Source organism: Tetrao urogallus (genome assembly GCF_951394365.1).
Source record: "Tetrao urogallus genome assembly, chromosome: 21".
Classification (NCBI taxonomy): domain Eukaryota; kingdom Metazoa; phylum Chordata; class Aves; order Galliformes; family Phasianidae; genus Tetrao; species Tetrao urogallus.
In genome coordinates this window covers 6637853-6658090 of record NC_136834.1, presented here as the reverse complement: position 1 = coordinate 6658090, position 20238 = coordinate 6637853, and the positions used below count along the sequence as shown (strand labels likewise).

The following is a 20238-nucleotide window of genomic DNA, read 5'->3' as shown; positions in this document are numbered from 1 at the left end:
GCACGTTAAAACGTATCGCATTGCGGCTGATGCTGTGCTGATGGTCGGGAATTGTTTCCTGAACGTAAGCCGGCCGTTTTCACGTTAGCATTTTCAGGAGGGCGAAGAACTGTACCTTAAACACGCATCTCAAACTTGACAAGCAGAGGCAAGGCTATTGTCTTGCTGTTTAATTATTAGCTTTCTACTGGTGCCTTGCAAGATCCTCCCAGTTTGCTGTATAGGACCGTGAAATGGCAGCCAAGGCTTTACTTGAACCCAACTCCATGATGAGCTGCTTCAGTGTAACCCTGCAGAGATGACTGTTAGAATCCTGATCCATTCTGGTCGGGTGGTTTCCTTCCTGTCCATCACCTTCTGTGTCAGAGTTGTGGAATACGTTGTGTTTGCGGCTTGGCGTGATGTGAGTGGCGGTTTTCTGTCTGAACTAAGTGGGCATCATCTGTGATGTTGTACAGCAGAATGGTCCATTTCTGGTTGGCGATAAATTTAAAGCAACCTTCTCTTGAGACTGTTGTTGCTCAGTGGCAGTTATCTGGTTGCAGGAAAGACAAAAGCACTTAAGAGATTATGTGACCATGATAGAACAAAGATTACTGAGGGGATTTTGGGTTTTTGTTTTGTGTTGGTTTTTGTTTTGGGTCTGTTTAAGTATTGCAGTAAATGTAATAACGTAATTTAGGTTAAGTCCTAGTGGAAGTCCAAAACACTTGAATATCAGAAGGAGTGGTTCTATCTCAGGTGTTTGTGCTAAATAGAAAGTCAGAGGATGGGGGAAAGGAAATTACATCACATTGTCAAATAAGGAACAGCTAGCTAGAGTGGATGACTTGCAGTGCAAAAATGTGCCCCTCCTCCTGTGAATTGCTTTTGAGATTCATTACAGATACGTGGTGGCAAGGTGAGCAAAAATAAGTTGTCAATTTAAGGTAGCCACATATTTTTTCCACTCCCAGAAGTGTTATGGAGATCTCACTCCCAGGCTTTCTTGTGTCTTACAAGCCATGTGTGAGCTATTTGCCAATGTTGCATTTATAAAGTTTGTCCAAGATTGGTGTAGGAATTTGGGAAAATCTTCAAATATCCACCATTCACAGCCATATCCACCATGTGAAATGTTTGTAGATGTTGTACAAACCAGAATCCAGTTTCCCTTATTATGAAACTAGTTTGCCTCAAATAGGTTGTAGCAATGGGACTGGGGTGTCAACGGGGAATGGAGTAACAAGATTTTGTTAGCAGTGATTGTCCTGAGCTAAGGTATGTGAAAATCTTCCTTCCTAAGCGGAAGAATGCTCATAGTGTGGCTACAGTAATTAGTGATCCATACAGCGTGAAAACTATATATTGGGTGGTGATGGTTTTTTCCCAGTGCAAACTCTGGAATTGCCATGGCTTGTATCTGCACTGTAGCATTAGTAGCCATAGTTTTATTTTGGACTAACCACGTTCCTTTTGAATAGCACTGAAACTGTAGCAGTTTCAGAAGCGCTCAGAGCTGCGATCGAAGTGCCAGAATCCATGTGGAAGTAGGGCAGATGAGCAGAGCAACCGGAAACCCATTCTGAGTAACACACGTTGTGCAAATGAGGAGCAAACAGGCACGAGGGTACAGAATGCTGCGTAACTGCGTGGCGTCCGCTTTCTTTAGCTAATGCCTGATATTATTTATGGTAAATATAGATCCTTCAATCTTTGAAGACGTGGTATCAGGCCAGCAGTTAGAATGGAAACTCCTCCATTAGATATCCTTCTGGCCTTTCAGATAGGTTGCTCAAATAAATCTACATGTGTTTAAAATTGTACTTCAACTCTCTGAGCTCAGGACTGAGGAAAGCAGTGTGCAGTTACGTGGTCCCTTACCTCTCGTGATACTCCTGGCTGGAGGCATGGAGGGCAGTTTCACAACTCCATCCATTCTCAGCTCCTCATTGAAGTGTTGTGAGGAGTCACCTGTGCAATCACAGAGAGGGGTTGTTAGTAAAATGTCTGTTTTATTTTAAAAAATAATAGCATCTATTGAAAAAAAGAAAAAAAGAAAACTACCTTTTCCTAGAGTATGTAAATATTTAAATTCATCTCTGAAATTGCACTTGACATTCCAGAGGGATTTCAGAGAAGCAATTGTGCAACTATCGGTCTTGAGAGCTGAGATTTAGACAGCGTTCACAAAGCTGACACAGTAATTATTAGCAGTAGTTTTGGCGTGGGATCTGATGGAGGTTGGGCCTCTTAACAGGCCCTGCAAGGGCTGTGTGTTATCATAGCAAACACATTACATGTGCTCTCAAATGACAGCAGTGCCGCCCCCCCTTCCTGTGTCTTTTTTTTTTTTTAATATCCTAATCAATGTCTCATGCTCTTGTCAGATCTTGTGTGCTCACTGAGGTAGAACACTATAATTTGCTGACTATTCAGTGTTCTTTATCAGTGATTTCCATGTGTGACTTATATTGGACTTAAAAAAAGTACTGGAATAGAAGGGCAAAATCCTTCATAGTCATTCACCTACATTATTATCAGTCTGGGATCTGCAAGATGTGAAAAAATCTGAGTAGTGTAAGCTGCTGGGATTGGTGTTTTGTTTGCGAGTCGTGTTAATGATAGACAAATGTAATTTTAGAATTGGTACAGTTTGTACTGTGCTTCAAGAGTCTACAACATGGACAGATTTCTCCAGTTTCCCCCTTCCCTGAAAATGGTTTTGCTTGCACTTGCAGAACAATAAGGAAGAAGCTGCTGTTACAGAACTACTGGGGATTCTTGAACTAATTTTGCTAAGCATAGCTACATCATTACTTTCTGAAACAGCGTGTTTATTTTTACTTAGAAAATGTGCAAATCCATTACTGGGAAGGGTCTGACTTCACTGCATTGCACAAAGGTTACCTGGCTTAAGTTAGGTTTTAAGGAGGTTGCTTGGAAGGGAAAAACAGGCTCTTCGCTAAAATCAGTGCAACCAAGACCTTACCACGATGCTGGCTGAGGCCTTGTTCACTTCCATTAAAGCCAATCTCCTATCATGGATTCTGATGTCGCTGGTTAAAACTCTCCGCTGTCAGCTAGGACATAAAAACCGCTGCTGTTGACAGAAGCGCGATCACTGGCAGTCATGATTAAGAAAGCCTTCATGCTCTTAAGGAGAATGTCATTAAGTATTCCAAATCATAAGCATATATGCAGTGAGAAACTATACTTTGGATATTATTTGCTTGGAAGATCAATACTGGGCTCAATTCAATGTTTGGAAAAGGATGACAAACTTCTTTGTCAAACAGTTGTTTCTGAAAGGCCAATGTTGGCATTGGATTACAAATTAATCCTGCTTAAAGGTTGGCCAGCCATCACAGGTAGGTGTAATGAATCTTTCCCCTTAAAGGAAAAAGATGACACGTCTGCATAGAAGAGCTGGTTTATTTTTGAACAGATGTACCATCATTATAAGCTTCTACCTATTTCTGCACTGTTTTCTTGCACTGCCATACTATGAAGGGGTTTTCATGGTGTGTGTAGTGCATTGATGTAGTTGGCCCTCACTTGTTTGAAATAAACTGCCCCTTGTCTGAAATAAACTGCCCTGTTGTATTTCAGTTTAAATGGAGATCATTTCAAGACACTGAGTTTCTGGTTGTAAATAAATAGCTCGAGAATTGTGTCTGTCTTAAAGCACAGTGATGCTTAAGTTTGTTTATTATCATCACTGCTTTCTATAAAAGAAGTTCTGGAATTCTGACTGACATAGTAAATTGAGTTTACTGATGAGTGGTTTGCGTATATCAATAGGTTGGTAGCTGAAAATCTTGACAAAGTAACGCATTTTGTAAAGTTTTCCTACTGGCAGGCGCAGAGACAGCCTTTTTACGGAGAGATTTAGTTCCTTGAGGCCCTAAAAGTTCAGATCAGAGTCAACTCATACTTGCATTTCTGATATTTATATCCCTTTCTTTATTTGGCAGGGAATGCAAACTGCAAGAAGCCTGTCACCCCCTGTGAGTTTCTAGAATTGGGAGACATCACAGAGCTGTACACAATGTCAACTGCAGGAGTTGCTGCTCAGGAAATGAGAGTCCCACTGAAAACTGGATTTCTTCATGCTAGTCAAGGCATGGGGGGTCTGAAAACCTGCTGGGGTAGCCACAATGGATTTGAGAAGTGAGTGTAATACTTGATCTATTGAACTGTCATGTATACGAAAGAAGTATTAAGAATATTTCTACTGATACCAGCCTATGGCTTATTTACATTGAAGACTTGTGATTCCTTTTTCAGTACTTTCTTTAACGTGGATCCCATAGCAGTGGCATATAACTTGAATCCACCAGCAGAGCATCGTTTACCACCCATTGGTAAGTATAAGGACTGACACATATCTTTAGGTGGTGTCATGGATGTGCCTTGGGTAAGATGCTGAATGCTTTCTTAATTTGGATGTGAGGCTGCCCTCTGGTGACAGAATGCAGACATTTCAAGAAAATACTACTATTAAAAGACATTCCTAAGAGTGTGATTAAGAACACCACACTTTCCCTTATTTTTACAAGCCTCTGAGATTCCATTACAATCCTGATTTAATAGTTAAAAAAAAAAATTAGTAAAATCCCATTTGTTCTGTTTTGGGGATCTTTTCAGCTGCAGCTCAATTTTAATGTTTGTGCACGAGGTCTCTTAATTACCTCATTTAACTGGAGAGTGGCCTCAGACATGGTAATCAGCTGATCTCCTAAGCACGTAACTATCAGACCAAAAGAGACCTGTACTGTAACTAATGCTTGTTTCTGGCACTGTTAACCAGGAATTACTTACTTGTTGCATGAGAAGGATTTAAACAGTTAAATATGCAGTGGCAAAATGTCGCTTAGAAAAGTTTCTAAGACTTTCTCACCTTTCTAGGGCACTCCTCCAACTGCGTTTCCACAAATGACCACGGCACTGCTGAAAGCTGCATCCAAGTCCCATCTCAGAAATCTAGTCCAGCTCCTGTAAGTCCCAAAAATGAACAGCCAATTTCAAGATATGAAGACCAGCTCATTCCTGGCTTTAGTAAACTGTCATTAACCACGGGCTGTGTTTCTGAAGAAACACCTCCTCATATGCCAATTAAGAATGGGCCAATTCAGTTTCTGTCTGCATCCTCCCATGATCGTAGCTCCAGGCCACTGCCCCCTCTGCCTGTCCCTGAGGATATTACTCCAGACGAGGTTGACAGAGAAGTGGAATTCCTGACTAGCTCAGATACAGACTTCTTGTTAGAAGATTATGGACTTCCTCCTTTTAAATCCAGTGGTTCGAGTCGGCGGAGCTTTAGAGGTTGTGGACAAATCAACTATGCATATTTTGATGCTCCAACAGGACCAAAACCAGAAGATGCCAACCCTGCACAGAGCCTAAATGAATGCATATCCAGTATCTGCCCTCCTCCGCAGCAGCTGCATCGACGTTTGCGAAGGTCCCATTCAGGACCAGCTGGCTCTCTTAACAAACCGGTAGCGAGACTATCTGGACACTTAAACAGGTCTTCTCCAAACTCTGATGAAGATAAACCAGAGATCCCCCCAAGGGTTCCCATCCCTCCAAGGGCTCTCAAACCAGATTACAGAAGGTGGTCAGCAGAAGTTGCTTCCAGCGCATACAGTGATGAAGACAGGCCTCCCAAAGTTCCCCCTAGAGAACCTTTGTCTCGTAGCAATTCCCGTACTCCAAGTCCTAAAAGCCTGCCATCGTACCTCAATGGGGTTATGCCCCCCACCCAAAGTTTTGCACCTGATCCTAAATATGTCAGCAACAAAGCTCTACAAAGACAAAATAGTGAAGGGTCTTCCAACAGGGTCCCTTGCATTCTTCCAATTATTGAAAATGGAAAGAAGGCCAGTTCGACACACTACTATCTGCTGCCTGAAAGGCCTCCCTATCTGGACAAGTATGAGAAATTCTTCAGAGAGGCAGAAGAAACTAGTTCTAATACAGAGGCTCAGTCCTGGTCTGGTGACTGCATGGCCACTTCAGTCCCAACAAGACTGGACTCAAAACCTAGAATGGACATAGCTGGTCATCTGAAACGAAAGCATCTGTCTTACGTGGTTTCTCCGTAGTCTCTTGGAGCACAGCTCACCTGGGTTGTTGAGGATGGATGGAGCCAAATTTTACCATGTTAAAAACATCTTAAGGTTCTCAAATAAAGTAGGACTGGTTTGTCCTTTGAGAACTAGGTAGTGGATGGTAAAGTACTCTTAGACTGCATCTCTCTGGTATGTTTCTTAGACTGTTTTGTCTTGGTACATATACCTGAAAACTGACAAAGATTGCACAGAAACATACAGAGATGGTAGTTGCAGTTGGCCAGTTATATGCTACCTTAGATAAGTGTATCATGTTATCAAAATAAGCCTAAAAAAAAAAATCTAACTTTGCTTATGAGTTCCTTACAAACCTGACAACAGAGCAGATAATGCAGTACAGTTTTTGTATCAGGCATTTCTAAAGTTTCTTTTGCACAGTAACTCTGCCAAGAAGAGATTCTATTCTCTTTCACTATGATATGCCAACCTGGTAAGAGGGTGACTGCAACATCACATAGATAACTGATAACTTTCAGGCCTGTTGAGCATACTGAAAATATCTTTAGAATATTGAATCCATCTTACAACTTAATTGGTAACCAGTAGACTTACTTTCAAAGTGAAGCAGCATGGAACTGAGATAGGCTTTGTGGATTCTTTTAGTTCCTGGACATTTGGCTCAATTTTGCAGTTCTTCCTATGAGAGACAGATATGGACCAGATACTGCTAAGCTTCTGCTGCTGCTGCTGTTTTTCTGCTGGATCCGGGAAAGGTATAAAAGTGTCATAAAAGTGGCAGAGGATATGAGCAAGTATATGATTGCTATAAGTAGGCCACAACAACTACGTGCTCATCTTGCATCTGAAATCGGGTGTATTAAACATAACACAAGCTGGTCTTGTGTTCTGGTTTCTACTCAGTATTTTAGGAGAGGAGGAGAATATGGGGAAAAAAATATGATTCCACTTACAAACAGTGTCACTCCTGTCTGTCTCTGCTTCTGACACTGTTTCTTGCTGTTTAATTTTTCCTTGTTCTGCTTCTGTGTTCTGGTAAAGTTCACTGAGTTGCCACGTTTGTGCATTCGCAGTTTCTCATGATTACATTCATCCTCTTGCAGATAAGCACAGAAGAAAGGGTGCTCTTTAACGGAGGTACAAAAGATGAATGTGTTCCTCCTAACAGAAACAGATGAGCTGTTTACAATTTGAACTGCTGAATGAAATGTTTGAGCTATTTTAAAGCTTACTTTTTGTTTTAGTACAAACTAAATGAAGGTGAAATACATGCTATAGAAATGCACTGATATTTCTGCGTCATGTACAGTATTGAATAAAGAAGAATTCACTTTGTATTTTGAATATTGTCATGTCTTGAGTTTAATAAAGTTATAATATACTTATTTATGATACATTTTGTTTTTTGCTTCATTGAATACTCTATGCAATTTTGCATTTCAACTTTGCAGTTACTGGGAAAATCAAAAAGGAAAATGCTTAACATGCAACAAATGCTGAGTTCAGCTTCCACTTAGCACTACTGTCAAAGCATTCAGTAACTCACATTACACAAATTAATTCTGACTCCTCCTCACTAATAGCTTAGTGTGTATGATCTTTGCCTGGCAGTAAAGCATTATATAGCTTATCACAGTTAAAAACCTTCGCCATTTCCAAAGTCATCCATACCACACTAGGTACTGTCTTACAGAAAAAAAGGGAAGTAGATTTCCTGACTTAAATTTCTCACCTGTTAAAAAAGAACTAAGTTGTACATTTAAGGGTGACTAAATAGGAGTTAATCATTTTAAGGATGAAAAGAACTTCATTAATCATAATTTTTTCATTTATTGCTTAAAAGGAAAAAGCAGTTGCTAACATTCATCACAAAATACACGTTTAACCATAGTAACCTTATGCACAGCTCAGATACTGAAGCATCACACGTTTCTGGTCTCTCAGATGTGCATGGGGTAAATACTTGCCTTGAACGGGCACACCAGAGTCTGAACTTTCTGTGAATGAGGCTATTTCAGAAAACAAGCAGGTTATTACCATCCTTGGAATTATACTTGGTGAAAAGTAGGCTAGGAAATGATTGTTCACCAGAGGGTGGTGGGCATGAAATGGGCTCCCCAGGCAGTGGTCATAGCACCACATTCAAATATGGGGTTTGAATTTTGGGTGGTTGTGTGCAGAGCCAAGAGCTGGACATGATGAGCTGTGAGCTTATTCCTCCTTACCTTGAGACACTTGAAAGGCCTCGATCACAGTTTTGCCCTGCATAGCATTTACTCTCAAGTTAGCAGCTAAGCCACCCCTGCACAGGAAAAAGCATCCTCATCCAGATACCACACAGTAAAAAGGAGGAAAAAAAAAGACTTGTGTACTCCTTTCCTGCAAGTGTTGGTATTTCCTACTAAGCTGTACTAAAAAAACTCCTCTGTAGTGGTGCCATCTTTCCAGATGAGTATCAGCAGCGTGTCTTAAGTTTTATTTAAGTAGTTAAATTTTGAAGTTACGTTTACTAGAACTGGGGTAAACCAGAATGAACTTGAGCTGAAAACAGTGAGTAGAACTGCTCTGCAGTAAACAAGTCCTTCAGATCATAGAGCTCCAGTGTCCCTTCAGTGTCAGAACATAGATTTACAGACAACAGTCTCACACCATTTAAGTACCTTGGCTGTATTATCCTTAAAAGTCCGAAGTAATGAGGTTTGTTCCACTGTTCAGTGGTTTCCTCTGAGTGTCACCTTGCTTGTGTATTCCCAGACAATGCAGATTCCTGTGCTTTGGGGAACAACATTTGCACCATCCAAGAAGTATATTCTGTTTTCCGAGTGAGTCATTGGGCCCCAGAGCTGTGGGGGCAACTTTGCAAGTTCTGGCCAGAAGGCATTTCTCTGCTCATCCCCTGACACAAGATAAGGCCTGTCAGGACACAACGTGGTTTTGCAACGTTCTGATCGCATTTGAATATTTAGAGCTTGGGCTCACCTGGGCAGGACCTGTCAGATGCCTCTGATGAGGAAGCTCCTTGCCAGAGAGATTTGACTGAAACGATCACATTTCAAAGCAGCGATGACTTGATACATGAGTCTGAAGAGCAAAGGTGTTTGTGTAAAAACAAGAAAGAAAGATGCGCATTTACGAAAACGCAATGCTTCCTCAACTTCCTGAGCTGAAAGTGGGCTGCACGCCACCTGGAGGTCTCTTTCTTGCCTCAGCAGCACTGCTGTGACCACAGAGGCACATCATCAAGGCCCCATGGTAAATCCATGATCATCAAACAGACTTTAATGAGAAGAGACTGGCAGCAAGGTCAGTGAGAAGGGACATACAGGGACACACCTCTCTCCTCAGGCTCAGAGCTGTCAATAGGAGAAAGAGGTCCCTCAGTAACCAGTGGAAGCAAGTATCCACCCTATCTATACTGCAAAAGGGTTAACTGGGCTAGAAAATCAGCCAGGAGTTACATCCAGCTGGTAACTAAAGGGCAAGTTGTTTCCCTCAGTACACCTTTTCCTGAATGGAAGAGGTTGTGCTAGTACCCAGTGACTTCAAAGAATGCCATTAACTGAGTTTTCCACCAGGGTAACTCACTCTTAAGCAGCTAATGTCAGGGAGGTTAGCACGGCTTTTATGGGAGGTCATTTAAAAAGGTGTCCAGACTGAGTCCTATCTGAAATTCAGGATTAAGACGATGACTGGGCATGGTGCAATTCCCACCCAACAAAATCATGACTACAAACCGAGAGCCCTACAAACATTTCTAAAAGACACACTCTCAAGTTTCTTTCCTGAAAGTGATCAGTAACAAAATGCAGCAGTCTGTCCACAGGCTCCTTGCAGTCAGGCATTCCACTGATTTTCTGTATGTTGGGCATTCTTGCAAAAACAAAACAAAACAAAAAAAAAAGCCCCCACTTACACCCCCTCACCTTCAGTCTAGCTCAATACTTCATTTGCTCCATAGCTTGTTTTCCCAAATAGCTTATATTCATTTAAAACGTACGGTAAATTTTCTGTTTCTCATAGTTCTTTGGCACTAAATCTAGCACACAAATTTTAATTATACTTATTAATATTTACTAAATACCATTGCAGAGATTTCTGGCTGCTGAGCTTGTGATTAGCATTTGTATAAACTGAGCGAGGTGTTACCACCACCCATCCTGCATTGTAATTCAGGCTTTGCATAATAACTGCCTAAATGCCTATTTTCATCCACACAGCTCATTACTTCTTCTGAATCATATACGGAAGCCACACCTGTGATTGCTCATAGACTGTTGCTCTATTATTTATATATTGGCATGCACCTTGATCCTAGTTGTGGTTAATTTTGAGAAAGGTGTTAGGTATTCCATATTTTAAGTGGTGTGCCACTGAAACATGGTAATCGTTACTGCTATTCATTTTCTTACAAAGTGATTCAGAAGAAGAGATGCTTCCCTGTTTAAAACCTGCAGCTTCTTTCTGAAGATCACTCAGCATTATGGCCGTCACCCAGAGTGTCAGCATCTTAAAGCCACAAAGGAAAAAGAGTGCAAATATACTGCTGTGAAACATGAGAGAAAAGAGAAAGATGCCAAATGATCCCACTGTTGTCACCCTGAATCTATTCACAGGTATACAAAGAGCCACCAGAATAAAACACTGAAGCCATCAATGCACAAAACCTCCACATGAAGCTTACAATCATCAGGTCTGACCCTTCCCCCTTCCACCCTCCCCCCCCCCCCAAAAAAAAGAAAAATTACCATGTTAATGAGTTTCTTATTCTCACAGCAACCTGAAGGGAAGGACCAGAACTACTGAGTATCCTTCAGAAAAGGAAAAGAACATACACCCAAACCTACACGCTGAACAGTCCTTATGCTTCAAGACCAGGGAAATCCCCAGTTCCAGAGAAGGGCACCCCAGTTTGTGCCACATTGAATCCAACTGCTGCTTAGTAATGTGTGAGTGAGACACTAGCGATAAGCAGGTTACTTGTTGCAGCCCCTGCATGTCATTTACTGGATGTTGAGCAAGGGCCAGAAGAAACCAAGTACTCCAACCATATTAGTTTGCACATGGTGACTTCATTTGTTATCTGTCACATTGACAAGCTATTCAAGAAAAGTTTCCCTGCATCCTGCTTGAGCACTTGTCTTTAGAGCTTAAGCAATTTGAATGGGCATTGTGCTGTTATGATGCAGAATCTGTATCACTTCAGTGCACCAACAGGCACCTGGCACCAAAGCCTCTAGCAACTCTGAGTGGAGGTCAGTGTACACCCTGACAGATACTGTTGCTCACTAGGTTAAAATTGCTGGGATTGGGGTAGGGTCTCATCATGTTTAAAAAGAAAACAAGTAAACAAAACAAATAACACCCACTGACTGGCAGTGCTCATTTCATTAAAAGCCACAGGGACAGACACGCTTGTCCAAGAGCTACTCTTAAAAATGGATGGCAATGAAGCGAGTAAGCGAATCCTGGCTTTACATAGAAGCTGATGGGGACCAGCACGAGGCTGCAAAGCTGAAGGGAAAGCCTGAAAGAAGAATGAGCTGTCTAGCTCTTAGCTTCAATTTAAATGACTTAATGCTACAGTTTTGTTAAAGAACAGCTTAAACACACGTTTTCAGGGGTGAGGAGGAGACGATTTTCTGCTACAGGTTTCATTCATCACCTGACACTCTATGCTGGAGTGCAATCCACAGAAGTATTGTCCAAGCATGGTAACATCCTTAGGAACAACCGTGAACTCCAGTCAACCTTTTGACTGGAAGACCATACTGACGTCTGCAGCCAAGTCCTAGCATTAGATAAGGACACAGAGAAGTCAGCTCAAGATTGCTCAGCCTCAGGCCTCTGATGGACCAGCCTGCTCCAGACACAGTGTATCTCTCAGGCCATACCAGCCGTCTACACTTAATCAGACCAACTCAACCAAAAGCAATCCCTGCGCAAGGCAGGCTGCTGCTGCACGCTCCAGAGCAGCACGGTGAGGAAAGAAAGCTGCTATTTCTTAAAAAGCCCACTGCCAGGGACACAGCAGAGGAAGCCAGGGATGTGCAGGTCCCACATGAGGGTGAGCTCATGCTGCCCTGGGCTTCCTCCATCACAGCGCTGACACCAAGCTGCTTGGCAGTACCCTCTGCTGCACCCACCTTTCTGTAGATGACTTCCTACCCCCTCCTCTCCACAATCAAAACAAAAGCACAGCAGAAGAGCAAGTGAGTAACATGCTAGAAGAGACAAGAGAAGCTAGCACAAGTAACATCCTCTGTTGCCAATTTTCTTACAGGCAGCAGTTCCCCACCTAACAAATTTCCTGTTAAAAATGCAAACGATGGTGCTGTGCTTACCAGAGTCCAGATTCATTACTGTTTGAGGCAATTTGCTTCCTGCCTGCTGCTCGCTATCTCACCTAGCTGACGACTTCACTGCAAGAGGACTTTCTCCAACTAACACTTTAAAAACAAAAACAAACAAAAAAACCACACAGGAGAAAGTGGGAGTTCGAACTGCATGTATGTGGAAGTGAGCAGTGACTTCTTAGCAGAGCTCACAACAACTCAGTTATAATGGTTTTGGAACAATCCTCCCCAAAATAACTCACTGAAATACAATACAGGGAAACCAACTAGCCTAAGAACCTCAAAAAAATACGCCTCTTCTGGGCACAGTCATTCAGAGACTCCCAAATTCTAGAACCTGTGAGCAGTCTCTTCAAAAATTAAGGCACTTCCAACCAGGCTACATAGCAGCAAACATCCTTATGACCAAACACGGAGCCAGCAAATATTTCATAGGTCTGGGATGGGAGAAAATGCACAAAGAAACAACACACAATCAAGGTTGGTTTGTTTTTATTTAATCAGCAACATTTATCCATGCGATTTTGAAATGCCAAGAGCTAAGATTATTTATCTAATCATGCTAATGATGATAAAGTCTTTTGCTAACAGAATTTTCTTCCAGGAATAAAAACTGGTAAGATATTCTAAGTCGGGTGAGTACAGCTGCTAATTTCATCCACAACTACATTGTGCATCTTTCAGTTATCCTAAAGGACAAGACTCTCCACCTGAAATTGTTCTACTCCACGTCCCACAACAGCATTTCAGTCTTTCAATATTAGGGGTGCCTTCACTTGTTCAGCCACTTCCTTCCCCATCAGTGCTTCAACAATGGCCAACCCAAACTCAAAGCTGGTACCAGGGCCACGGCTGGTGAGGATGTTCCCATCTTTCTCCACACGGCTCTCGGAGTAGCAGTAGTGAGCTTAGGGGCGACACAACAACAAGAGGGTCAGTCTCCAGTACAGCGCCACAGAGCACAGACCTGCCTGCTCACAGGCTACGGCAACTGAGGAGCAGCAGGCTCTGACACCAGATCACATTCGAGAGCACACACCTCCATAGCTCACATCATGGGCTCTGATCCCTGTCCCTGCAGAACCAAGCAACTTATCGCTGCCTACAGCCCTCAGAGAGGAAGAAGCCCTACAGGAGCTCTGCCAGCCTGTTCACAGGGCATACAAGTGCACCTATCTACAAGCTTATCAAGAAGCCATGTGTTCACATCTTTCTCTTCTCTAAATGTGTGCAGAGGAAACCAGAGGAATGCTGCCATCTCCTTCCCCCCTCCAGACTTGTTAACGTTCATAGATCTGAACAGTGTTTCACCAGCACCTTACTTTGGTATGAGAAAGACAGCTGGGCCTGCTGGCTGCTCACAGCACCAAAGCACTGGGAAAGCAGAAAAGGTGCTGTTGGGATTTGCTGTTTGGGCCAATGAAACAAAGAACCAAAATGACAGAAGGTAACATGGCAAAAAAGTGCTTGCAACAGCAGCATTGTTTTCCTGAAGATGAGAATGTAAACATAGCCTTGTATTTCCAAGTTAAACTGACTTAAAGATAGTACATTCAGTTGAATTTTGATTATTTATATGAAAGCACTAAGGAAACTCAGAGATACAGAATGAGATGCAAATGCTATTTGCTTTTCTTTAAATTAAGAGTTGGGATAAAAAACTTTGAGAAGAGTTTAGAAATAAATTTATAAAATTAATTACATACCTCCATTCATCATTTTATCTTTGGCCAAAGGATGTGTTGTGACTTTGCTTCCAAATCCTATCCCATGTGCCAGAAGGGCAGTAGGACCTGTAAGGACGCACAGTCACATCTGTGATAAACTTTTCTGCCATTTAAGCATTAACAGATAAAATTTCATTTGAAAAGGTCTTCATGTGTTGGAATCACACCCCAAGCAGCATTTTGTACAGATGATGGGTTAACAGCTAACTTCTCAGTTTTAACATTCTTTCTCTTTCTCTTTTCATCACTTCCTCCTTTGCCTGAATTGAGGAAGAAGCTTGTGTAAATTTGCCTTAGGTCACCCAAGAAAAAATCCTCACGGGAATTCCAGAAGAAACTGAACGCAGGATTTGCCCGATTCAAGTTCATTTTTGCATATCTGATTCATTTCAGAAAATGAAGTAACAAGGGACAAACTTTGTGCTCAGCTGGAGAAGCTAAAATAAACAAAGCGTCCTGAATACAAGCAAAGGACTTCACTGGGCAACTGAGAACAATTACAGTCATTCTGCAACAGCTATGGGTAGAGAAGGAAAAGACTACCAGCACCACATTCAGAACTGCTCACAAATTTGTATGCATAGTGCTCAACTGAAGAATGAAAACAAAATAAAAAGCAGCTATGAACCATGCAAGACATGAACACGTGCTACAAATACACACCGTTAGAGCATCTCTCACACAGTCATCATCACACTCCTCAGTCTCCCTCACATGCACCCAGACCGCTCTCTCTGATCAGCTGGGAGCATTGACAATTTTTCATCTTGTCTTTCTTCCTTATATACAAGTCACATGAAGAAGTGAACTAGATATCTAGCCGTGCAGAATACATGAGCAAACAAGCCTCTCTGCAGAGTAACTCCATATTTTAGTACCGCTCCATCGAAGGTGAGGCTGTAACACTATATTTACAGCCACCCTACTAAAGCCAAAGGGCAGAGGAGTCACGAGATAAATTTGTAGCAACGATATTCTGCCAGCACTGCGTCCTCACACAGAAAATAAGCAGATATTTAAAGAAAAGAAAACAACAACAAAAAAAAAAAAACCCAAACTAAAAAACCTGTAACACAATGGAAAAGTCAGCAATGACAGCAGAGCAACAAAGTCCCAGGCTACAGCAAATGAGGACTTGCTCAAAGGTGGCAGCTGCATGCACAGAAACAACAAAAAGAAGCTACTTACCCTCAGAAGGCCTCAGCTACACAGGGAACTCGAGAGAAATACTCTCACTTTCACAGCCAACCCTTAAATGAGGGCTGGAAGGGGAGGATCCTGGCTCCAGCCCTTCTATCACTCAGGTTCACTGCATGCACCTGAGCTCCCCTGGGCTGGCCCTGCCTTCACACCAGGTGCTCCATCTCTGCTTCAGCTTGTGACAGCATTTCCATTACACCCAGCAAAAAGTTTTCATTTGTTAAGACACTAACCCAACTGGTTGAAAAATTCAAATGCTGATGGGTTTGTTCAGTAGCACAAATTCCTATAACTAAGTTACAGGAATATAAATTTCTAAGCCAGGATGACTGCTTGCCTGTCCTTTCAAAATACCCAAGTATTTATCAAAGGAAGATGTGTTACTAACCCACCTGCACATATAGCAGCAATCATGCCTTTTCTGCTTTCCTGATCTTTCAAGATGTCTTTAACAGCAGCAGACTGAACAAAGATAAAGAAAAGTCATTGCTCTGAGTTGATTATTTGGGTTGATCATACAAAGCACCATTTGAACCATTTTCTACTGCATATTTATGAACAAGATTTACAAAGAAAAACAGCCTGACAACATTCCATCCCATCTCAGGACAGGGAGAGTGATGTGGATTTAACCTGCTCCAATGTACATGAAATTAAATCTTCATTTGCAACCATTTCATCTTCATATGATGATGAAGACTGACCTTCTATTGAGCAGCCTTCCATTTTTACACAGCTTAACCAGGTAGTCAGGTACCTGAATTTACATCCCTCCTCTACATTTCTAAGAAAGCTTAATACTATTAACAATTACTTACCTCTTAATGATTCACTCAGAATAGAATTTTCAGTTGTTTAACTGAACTTGCATTATTACTATGCGAGTGCAGACCATCTACTGCACACAAGAATGCTTCCGAATCTTTACGATACCAGGACTTTACCTCTGACAAGTTCTGAGCTCCAAGGTTACCTCCAGGCAGGACAATGACATCGTAAGGTCCCTAAACAAACAGATAAGCTTTGTTGAACAGAGGATAGTTATCTGTCACGTTGTTCTAGGGAAAGTACAGCTAAGTGAATTGAGAAGCAAAGGGATCCTTCACTGAGAAGCCTTTTCTTCCACTGAATGACACTTGAAAAGCAAATAATTGGAAATAATTATGTAAAAAATATTTCCAGGAACAGCCTATGAAGCCTATGAACACACTTCTAAGTCCAGTGACTTTAAGAGCTTCCACAAGCAAATGGTAGCTCTTCCATTGTGAAGACAAATGTTTCTGCTGTACAGCTTTCCATCAGAAGCTTTTTTTGCTGTGTCCGATCAGAGTACTTTGGTGGGCTGACCAACATGTGAAATAAAGCTGCATGTCTGACATTGTGCAAAACCAAATCTGATCTTGGCCTGCTGTGAAGTAGAAGACAGAAGGGACTGATGTGCCATAGCAACTTGCAGAACTGCACATAACAGAGTGAACATAACATGCAACACATTTCTAAAGGCTTTAAGAATTCACAGGAAGGCCATACTGATCATTGTATCAATTCAAGATCATGACAAACCTCTTTTCTGGCATCTTCTAGACTGGCATCAGGACAAATGAGGACATCTCGACTACACTGCACCGGTTCTTTCCCAGTCAGGCCTGCAACAGTCACCTTGATCTAACAGAAGAATACATCTGTCATTACAGTTCAAGAGTTAAAGACATTTGACAAGCTTGTACTTCCTATAGAACCCAAAAAAGGAGAACATTAACAAAATCATAAGAGCATTGGGGAAAGGTAGTTTTTATTTTAGTCCTTTCTGTCAGTGTTCAGTTATTGTATTTATTTAAAATTTTATTTTCATACTTAATCAGAATACAATACTGTGTACAACTCCTAACGCAGAAGTAACAAAGAACACGAGGAATCCCACCAGGCACAGGTCAAGTTACTAACAGAATTTTAAAAGCTCAAGTAGAGCTGTGTAACATCGTAAGCTTGAAGAGAACAAAGCAGTTCAGAACCCTACACAACAAATGAAAGCCCCTACTGCTCAGCAGGGCAGCAGACACGTTTGGTAGGGTAAGACTTACTTGAAACATCTGCTGTAGTTTACTTTAGGCTCACATTTTAAATACTTCCTAAGGACAAATGTCATTCCTCCCTATTTGCTGTGTAACACAAGTACCAGCTAACTAGTAAGGCGGCTCAGGCGAACACTGACATCATGTATCAGAGTACACTCTGAACTTGAATTTGAGGCCCAGATTTTGATGATACCAAGCAATCATGAAAAAAACAGATTCTTCATTGTCTACATACTCACCCCAGCTCTTCTCATAACATCGGTGGGGATGACAGTTTCCATTTCCTCTGCCCCTTTTGCCAGAATCACCAATGCTCTTTTCGAAGCCATGTCTGAAGGGACTGCAACTGCAAGAGAAGTTTGTGAGCAGGGTGACATTAGAAGGCAGATCCCCTTGTGTAAAGTCTTCCTAACCGTAAAGTTTAAAAGTAATTTGCACTTCTGCATTATCTTTCAATCACGCCATCTCAAAAACAGTTCACCAGCTTAAGTGACATTCACAGCAATCCTAAGAGCTTTTTTACAAAGCACACGCTGTGACACAACCAACACATCCGTGCAGTGGGAAGCACAGCACGTCAGCAGCAGAACATGAAACACTTCGGCCCCATCATGACCTGACGTAACTTCAGTCTGCCACAGAAGGGCTCAGGGTGGGTGGCTGGGCTGTCTGCAGTTTGCCCTCACTCATACCCAGACTACCAACTCCTATCCAGGTCAGCACTTATAAAAAGAGCTTCTGTGAGCTTTGACCTCACAGCTGGTATTTAGTTTCCACACTTCGTTAAGTTTCCTGTGACTTAATAATGACTCGACCGGTGCCCCTGCAAACCCTCAGCCATAGATTTTCTGAGTATTTCATAACTGAGTGGCGGAGAAACATGTGCACACATGTGACGGGGGAGCAGACCACAGAATTTAGAAAATGGAACAAACGGAGCAAACTCAGCTTAAGAATTATTCTTTTAGCTACAAAGTTCACGCTGAGGTGAACGACCAAATTTCCATTTGAAGGTTAAGTAACAACATCACGTAAAAATCCACATTAACTTATGCTGGTCCGACAGAAGTCTTTGAATGCCTCCACAATGTGAGAGGAGGCATTTCGCAGGTCTGTCACTCTGAGGTAGATCTCTTCCTCCCATGCACAGATGCAGAGCACCCAGGAGCTCCTCATAAAATGAGATCCATGCCCAGTCGTCTCCACCAAATAAAACCATCCCTCCCTCTGCCTCAGCTGCCGTATTTCTAGTTGCCATCTGTTAGAAAGCCGTTATTTCCAGGCTGCGTCCAGCAGGACGCCCTGCGGCATGCAGACCTGACCGACTCGGGGCGCAGCGGGCGCTCCCGTCACGATGTGAGCCGCGCGTGCGGCACGGCCTGCCGGCGTCCCAGAACAGCTTCTCCGGAAGGCGCACGTTTATTCTGCCCGCATTTTCTTATGGATCAGAACAGTCACAGCGCAGCTTCCCCACTCGTTCCGCGGCACGCAGCGCTCTCACAGGGCTGGCACGGCGCAGGGCCGGCGGCTCAGCCCGCCTTCGATGAAAGGTCACGTCTTTACGCGCTCATTTTAGGACGCGGCACTATTTCGGTTGGAAGCGGGCGACCTTTAAGGCCCCTTCCGACCGCGGCCGTTCTACGGACGGACGCAGCGAATCAGCGGACAAACCAACGGGCCACAGCGCGGACGGAGCGCAGCAGCACGGCGGCAAACCGAGAGCGGGCAGCGACGGGCCGGGCCTTCCCGCCGGGCCAGCGGCCGAACGGGGCCGGGCCAGCGGCCGAAGGGGGCCGGGCCAGCGGCCGAACGGGGCCGGGCCAGCGGCCGAACGGGGCCGGGCCAGCGGCCTCAGTGCCCCCCCACCACTACCGGGCCCGAGACTCCCTCAGCGGCGTCTCGCGGCCCGGCACGGCCCCGCACGCACCGCACAGCCCCACGCGCGACTCCCACCTCACCTCACACCGCCGCGGCTCCGCCCGGCCCCGCCCCGCCTCCGGCTGGGCGGGGCCGCCGGGAGGCCGCTGACGGCCGTGCCGCAGGGCGGGCTGCGTGCTGCTGGCGTTTACCCGCCGGGCCGATACCCGACCATTCGTTACTTAAATCTTTCCCGCGTGTTCTGGGGAAATGCTCCCATTCGCCTCTGTGGCACCGCGGCCAAACGGCGCTGCGCTTCGTGACGGGTGGCCTCGGCGCCATCGCTGCCGCCCCGTCCCCGCTGCTGAGGCGCAAGCCACCCGCCCCGCGCCCGCGCCCACCCCTCAGCCCGCGGCCGCACGCACCGTTCGCGCCCTCGCTGACGGACGGCACGTGACGCTGACGCAACCGGGGATTGGCTGTGGGAAGCCGCAGGGGGCGGGGCTTCGCATCCGTGTAGCGTCCGACGGCTCCGACAAGTCACGTGTCTGTAGCGACGCCTCGCGCCCATTGCAGCGCTGCGCTTCGTCCCGCGCTGCCGCCCACAGCGCGGTTTGTTTCCACGCTCCGCGGGGGGGCGGCTCGCGATGTCTCCCCTCCACCCTCGGCGGCCGCTCGCAGCCGGTCACCCCGCACCACGCGGGACGGCACCGGGCCGGACTCCCGCACCCACCGCGGGGATTCCTCGACGCTCAGCGGGAAGCCCCGGCGGGGAGCGCTGGTCTCTGCCCGGCAGCGCCGAGGTGGCGGTCCGCGCGGGCGCTGCCCGGCAGGACGAGGGTCTCGCCGCAGCCCGGAAAGCCCCGCCGGGCCGGGGTTTCCCCGCCGCCCCCGGGTGACGCAGCCGTCCCGCTGGGGGCGGCTCTAAGGGCCGCTGCCCGCCGCCACACGC

General features: G+C 44.4%; 2 protein-coding genes across 2 annotated transcripts; one reads left to right on the top strand and one right to left on the bottom strand.

The window, feature by feature from the left end:
* Positions 1–825: 825 nt before the first annotated feature.
* ERRFI1 (ERBB receptor feedback inhibitor 1) lies at positions 826–6089 on the top strand (the record flags this gene model as incomplete). Its single annotated transcript, XM_079545454.1, has 4 exons — positions 826–901; positions 3957–4152; positions 4270–4346; positions 4891–6089. 4 exons carry the CDS (start codon positions 826–828, stop codon positions 6087–6089), a joined length of 1548 nt encoding a protein of 515 aa, XP_079401580.1.
* A 6825-nt stretch (positions 6090–12914) lies between these two features.
* On the bottom strand, positions 12915–17758 carry PARK7 (Parkinsonism associated deglycase; the record flags this gene model as incomplete). The annotated part of the gene is made up of 6 exons (XM_079545489.1): positions 12915–13334; positions 14134–14220; positions 15747–15816; positions 16299–16358; positions 16918–17019; positions 17669–17758. The coding sequence occupies 6 exons, from the start codon at positions 17756–17758 to the stop codon at positions 13174–13176; spliced, it is 570 nt and encodes a 189-aa protein (XP_079401615.1). The 3' UTR covers positions 12915–13173.
* Positions 17759–20238: the final 2480 nt, after the last annotated feature.